Raw genomic sequence first — 6051 nt, 5'->3', positions numbered from 1 at the left:
TTTGGGGGGAGGGGACGCCTCCCGCGCTCCGGCGTCCACTTCGGGGGTCCCAGGCCGGCTTGGGGGACCCCTGAGCGCGCCCCGCTGCTCGGCCCGGCCCCCTCGAGGGCGCCCCGGGAGCGGCCGGCTCTGAGCCCAGTTGTTTCCGCGACAGGAGGGCGCCCCGGAGCCCCCGGACCCCGCGTCCGGGTGGCAGATGCCCCCCGAGAGGGCCGGATAAGCGTCTGCGGCCGCGAAGTTCTGCCTGGACGGAGCCCCGGACGCAGCGAGTCGGCGAGAGAAGCTGCCAGGCGCCCCATCTGCCTCCGGAAAGTTTGTCCTCGAGGAGTCGAGTGCGGGGGTCCCGGGGCCGCCCTCAGCGCGGACCCCGGCCGGCCGGCATGGGACCTCGGTAATGGAAGGCCCGGAGCAGACTTCCCCGCGCCGGCTGCGTGTTTGTCCGAGGGTCTAAAGTCCCAGAGGATGACCTAGAACTTCAAACAGCCCAGCCGGCCTGCCAGGGCCCCGCGGACGAGTCGCTCGCGGCCGCCAGGCCGGGGCGCACCCCGACTACCCGCCCCGGCCCGCGCGGACTTGGGTTTCCTACAATCGCTTCTTTTCCAAGAAGGGTTTTCTTTGGTGTTGGTTTGTGTTGACATTTGGTGGTGAGAGGAAGAAGGGCTGGGCGGCGGGACTCGGCGCGGGTCCAGCATGGATGTGGTGGACCCCCAGCAGCTGGGCATGTTCACGGAGGGCGAGCTGATGTCTGTGGGCATGGACACCTTCATCCACCGCATCGACTCCACCGAGGTCATCTACCAGCCGCGTCGCAAGCGCGCCAAGCTCATCGGGAAGTACCTGATGGGGGACCTGCTGGGGGAGGGCTCCTATGGCAAGGTGAAGGAGGTGCTGGACTCGGAGACGCTGTGCCGGCGCGCCGTCAAGATCCTCAAGAAGAAGAAGCTGCGGCGGATTCCCAACGGGGAGGCCAACGTGAAGAAGTAAGTGCCGGCAGGCGGGTGCTGAGAGGGTTCGCCTTCCTTTCCTTCTGCCCGGCTCCCGCCTCTTTTCCTTCCTCCTTCCTCCCACCCCACCTGCCTCCTGCCTCCCTTCTTCCCTCCCTTCCTCTCTGCCTGCTTCCCTTCCTTTCTCTTTGCTTTCGTCCTTGTTTCTTTTCTCCTTGCCTCGCTCTCTCCTTCCTTCACCTTCTTTCGTCTGTCTCCTTAACTGCTCACCTCTCTCCTGTCTCTGCCTTCCTTCCTTCCTCCCTCGCTCACTCTGCTGTACTTTCTCCATTCCTTCTTTCCTCCCTTTCTCCCCTTAAACCCCGAGCTGACAGGCAGGCCAGCGTCCTCTGCTCGGGACTGTGCCCTGGAGACCCACAGGCACTTTCCCTGGCATCGGGCGCCGGGGTGTGCGTGTTGGTTTGCGCCCTGGGGGCCCTGGTGAGAGCGCCCGGGACATCAGCACCCGCCAGTGAGGTGCACACCTCCCACCCCCGGTGTTGGAGGAGCCTGGGAACCCGCTGGCGGGAGCTGACTTCAGGCCGTGACTTGGGCGGTGGAATGTGTTGTGTTTACCCTGTTAGAGGGAAGTCCCGCCGCTGCCAAAAAGCTGTTTCCACCGGCTTATCGGGCAGCAGGACCCGGCCCTGCCCAGCCGCTGGGGTGGGGCCCTGATCAGGCGTCCCTGACGGGCCCCAATTTATGCCCAAAGAGGGACAGATGGGCCCCTGCGCTCAGCCCGTGCGGGGTCCACAGCCGGGCGCTCTCGCTGGGGACCCTCCGTCCCGACTCCCGAAAGGCGTTGGTTTCATGGGCTGGACGGCCCCACGCCCGCTCTCGGGCTCCACACCCGGCCTCTCAAGGCGTAGACCGCTGGGCTGGGGCTGCGTCACCCGGACTCCGCTTCCTGTACTCCTTCCTCTCGCACCTGCTCTCCTGAACCTCGCTCTCTGGGGAATGGGAAGCCAGGCCTGCACTGGGGCGGGGCCGTGTTTGGGGATGAACGCAGCTGCCGGAGTTAACCCTTCCGGGACCGGAGCCAAACCAGTTGCTGTCAAGTTGGACTCATGGCGGCCGCGCGCAGGCAGAGTGGAACAGCTCTGTAGCGTTTTCGGTGGCTGATTGTTTGCGAGTAGATGGTCGGGGCTTTCTTCTGAGGTGCTTCTGGGTGGATGTGAACCTCCAACCTTTCGGTTAGCAGCCGAGTGCGTTCGCTGTTTGCACCACCCAAGACTCCCTAATGAGAACGGTCAGGTTATATGGTGACCCACTAGGAAGGTTTTGTGGCATCCTTTTGGGGACCTGACCCGCCGAGTGGCAGCCCTGGTGGGAGGAGGCGTGCCGTGGGTCCCAGGCTGCAGTTTGTTCCTTCGCCTGTGAGGTGAGGTCGCCAGATTATTCAGGGCCGCCAACTCCACCAGCTCAGCCCTGTGCTGGGAGTTGGGGTGGCACGGGGACTGGGTGGCTGGTGCCTGCCGTGCCCGCAGCCTGAGCGCAGCTGCCCGCACATCCTAACCAGGAGGCAAGGATCCAGACCTGCTGGCTCCCACGCGTGTCCTTTCATTCCACCAGCTGCCCGGAAGGAGGGCTGTGGCCCGGTGCCAGCCTGTGACCCTTTGGCTGATGTCTGAATGGGCAGAGGGCAGTGGGGGGCTTGTCCTGGGTGGTTTCCAGGAGCAGTGCCGTCCACATCCTGAGTGTCTGTGTCCCACGCGTGCCCTGCTCTCAGGCTCCATTAGGGCGTCACTGTCTGCCGCTCCTGAGAGGGACTCAGTGTCGCCTCTGCCGTTCACCTTGCTGGTGTCAGTTCCCCAGTCAGGCCCTGGGGCAGAGTTGGCATCAGCTCCCGTCATCTGGTGCCCGCCGGTGGGCTCAGTGGGCCCGTGACAGCGCCGGATACGGTGGGAAGGCTGAGGGGCCGTGGCAGATGAGTACAGACCGCCTGCCTGCGCGTCAGGCCTGTCCTGAGACCTGTCCCTCCCAGCGTCAGGACAGGATGCTCCACGAGTGCCCCGTGCTCAGGGAAGATGCAAGTGACCACCACCTGACATGGTCGCAGGACGCCGGGGTCTGGAGAACCCAAACCACCTGTTTTCCTGAAGGGCCAGCAGGTCCCCGGAGTCACGTGTGCAGACATGTGAAGGGAGCACAGTGCAGACAGGCGACGAGGGTGCATCCCGGGGGGCTAGTGAGTGTGTCCCAGCCCCCCAGGACCAGGCATTGGTGCCTGCGAGGCACCTGTTCTCGCCGGAGGGGAAGCTGAGGCCCAGGGCAGTGCAGCGATTGGCAGAGTCTGGTCCCTGAACACCAGTCAGGAGTAACTTCTCCCCCGCGCAGAGCACCGTGCCCAGCATCCGACTAACTGATTTGGCTCCAGACACGTGTCGGGGCTGCCTTGGGGATCCCCTTGGCCCCGTGCCCTCTGGTCCCGCCCGCAGTGTCTGGCCTTAGCAGCTGTAGCTGGCTGAGCTTAGACCTCACCGTGCCGCCTCCCTCCTCCCCGTGGCCACAGCAGCCTGCCCTGGGTGCGTGTGGTTGAGATGACCCCAAGGACCGGGGTGTGCTGATGTGACGCAGAGAAGAGGGGTGTCCACTCCAAGCCCGAGGGTGGGGCTCCCTGGCAGCCTCGCCACCAGCCCGCCGCTGCAGAAAGGCCTCTTTGTCTGCAAGAAGCTTAATAAAGTCCACTCGATCGTGTCTCTTCATGAAGGTCCTGCCTGCAGCTCAGAGTGAAAGCTTCTCTCTCCAAGCACGTCGACGTGGGGCCGCTTGCCGAGGGGACCCTGGCGTGGGGCCTTTGTCTGGGCCAGAGCCTGGGGGTGACCCTTCCACTTCCAGTACCTTTCTCGGCCCGCGTCTCCGTGGAGGTTGTCCTGCCCCTGCTAGTAAGTAACGTATCTTCATTACACAAGAGGAAAGTCCTGAGAAGTTTGAGAGGGAAGATCACTTCTGATCTTGACACGGTGGTATCCTGCCGTGTCTCCTTTGAGTCTTTTTATTGCTTTTTTTTGTAACGTATCCAAGAACTTGGTAATGAAACGTGAAACTCTCCCTAAGGATCCTTTAGAAAGTCAGTTGTGCGTGCTGTGTCTTCCACAGGCCGTGGGTTTGTGTGCACAAATGCTTGGAGGACAGGGCGGGTGTCCAGTGATCAGCCCCCCTGTGCTGGTGGGGCTCCCCACCTTGCTACCCTGTGCTCACACCAGTATGGACAGAAAGCACACATCCTTCTCACACGAATGGGCGTGACCCTGTGCCGGGTCACACTCTTTTTGAGGGTGGGGGTCACCCTGCAGAGGGGGGTGCAGGCAGCCTCGGCGACCTCAGACCCCACCCCACTCACCCTGCCCGCTGCCCCCCGGCCTTGGGCTGGTCCCCAGCAGGGCCTCTACCTGCTTAGGTGTGGGAGTGAACAGCCCCCAGGGTGCTGGGCCAGGGCTGCTCTGGATGCCCCCGCAAGCCGGGAGCCTCAGGCGACCGTCGTGGACTCGGGCCCCCGTGTGCACGTGACCCCGAGCCTCAGCTCGTCACCGTGTGGAAACCGGCTATGAGGGGGTCAGGTGTCTGGTCCCGGTCAGGCCGTGAGGAAGCTGCGGCCGGAGCTGCTGCTCTGTGCCGGGCACTTGACGGGCCTCAGAGATGCCGTGCTGGGTGTGGGGCCCCCGCCTCTCCTGGGAAACCAGGGTTCTCACCCTGGAGTGTGTTGGAGAGTCACTGTCAAAGCAGCCGTCCATCCTGTGTGCACCAGCTGTCCAGACAACCTTCTTGTTCTTTAACAGCTTGATTGCAATGCACCTCACACGCCACACTTCACCCGCGGGAGGCACGTGCGCCGCCCACTTTATCCACATGAGTTATGTTCAGAGTGTGCAGCCATCACCACTGTCTAGTTCCAGAACTTTCCGTCACCCCACACAAACCCCATGCCCATCAGCAGTCGCCCTCATTTCCATCCAGTAGCCCCTGGCAACCACTTCCCGTTTGTATGGCTTTGTCTGTTCTGGACATTCGCTGTCAGTGGGATCAGACACCACGCGTCCTCTCGTGCCTGGCTTCTCTGAGCGAGCATCGTGTTTTCGAGGTTCGTCCATGTCATAGTGTGTATCGGAGCTTCATTTCTCTTTACGGCCAAGTAATTGTCCCAGTGTGTGGATGGACCACACCTGCCTTGAGGCCTGAGCCCCCTCCCCAGCCACCACACCCAGTCTGTCCTGAAGCCTCTTCTCGGTCCCTCTAGCCTCAGTGACGTCGATGGCCTGCGCTCACTCTGCGGATGCTCCTCTGGTCAGTCAGGCAGTGGGCAGCTGGCCTCTCTGCTCTGGGCCACACGCCGGCTGACAGGGCCTGGGAGGTTCTGGAGAGCCACGGGCGGGCGTGTTGAACGGGAGCCCTGCGCCGCCCAGAAGGCAGTGCTTCCTCTCTTTCAGAAGCACTTCTGACGGCGTTTTCCTTTTCCTTTACACGTTGTTCTTTTTCTTTCTTTTCTGGCCAGGGATGAGATACTCATTGTAGAAAACTGAAAATAGAAGCAATGACGCTAAAGCCCTCGCGGTCCCCCAGAGCGAGCCACAGGAACACGTGTGGTATCCTCTCCTGGGCGTTCCCTGCGCCAGGGTCACACTGCACGGCTGACTCTAACCTGTGGCTCTCACAGCCCTGTCCAGGTCACACTGTACACCTGACTCTGTAACCTGCAGCTCTCACGGCCCCGTCCGGGTCACACTGCATGCCTGATTCTAACTTGCAGCTCTCATGGCCCTGTCCAGGTCACACTGCACGCCTGACTGTAAACTGCAGCTCTCACGGCCCAGTCCGGGTCGCATTGCATGCCTGATTCTAACCTGCAGCTCTCATGGTCCTGTCCAGGTCACACTGCACGCCTGACTGTAAACTGCATCTCTCACGGCCCCGTCCGGGTCACACTGCATGCCTGATTCTAACTTGCAGCTCTCATGGCCCTGTCCGGGTCACAATGCACGCCTGACTGTAAACTGCAGCTCTCATGGTCCTGTCCAGGTCACACTGCATGCCTGACTGTAAACTGCAGCTCTCATGGCCCTGTCCGGGT

At 62.5% G+C, this 6051-nt stretch overlaps 1 protein-coding gene across 1 annotated transcript in view; it reads left to right on the top strand.

Moving 5' to 3' along the window:
- Nucleotides 1-6: 6 nt before the first annotated feature.
- Nucleotides 7-6051, top strand: part of STK11 (serine/threonine kinase 11) — a 22804-nt gene continuing 16759 nt past the window's right edge. The window contains exon 1 of the mRNA XM_004378515.2: nucleotides 7-980. Coding sequence (XP_004378572.1) covers nucleotides 691-980 — 290 coding nt within the window. The 5' untranslated portion in view covers nucleotides 7-690. The remainder of the gene's footprint in view (nucleotides 981-6051) is intronic.

This window comes from Trichechus manatus, unplaced genomic scaffold (genome assembly GCF_000243295.1).
Source record: "Trichechus manatus latirostris isolate Lorelei unplaced genomic scaffold, TriManLat1.0 scaffold00057, whole genome shotgun sequence".
Classification (NCBI taxonomy): Eukaryota; Metazoa; Chordata; class Mammalia; order Sirenia; family Trichechidae; genus Trichechus; species Trichechus manatus.
Note: the sequence above shows the minus strand (reverse complement) of the source record. Positions and strands in the feature narration are given on the sequence as shown.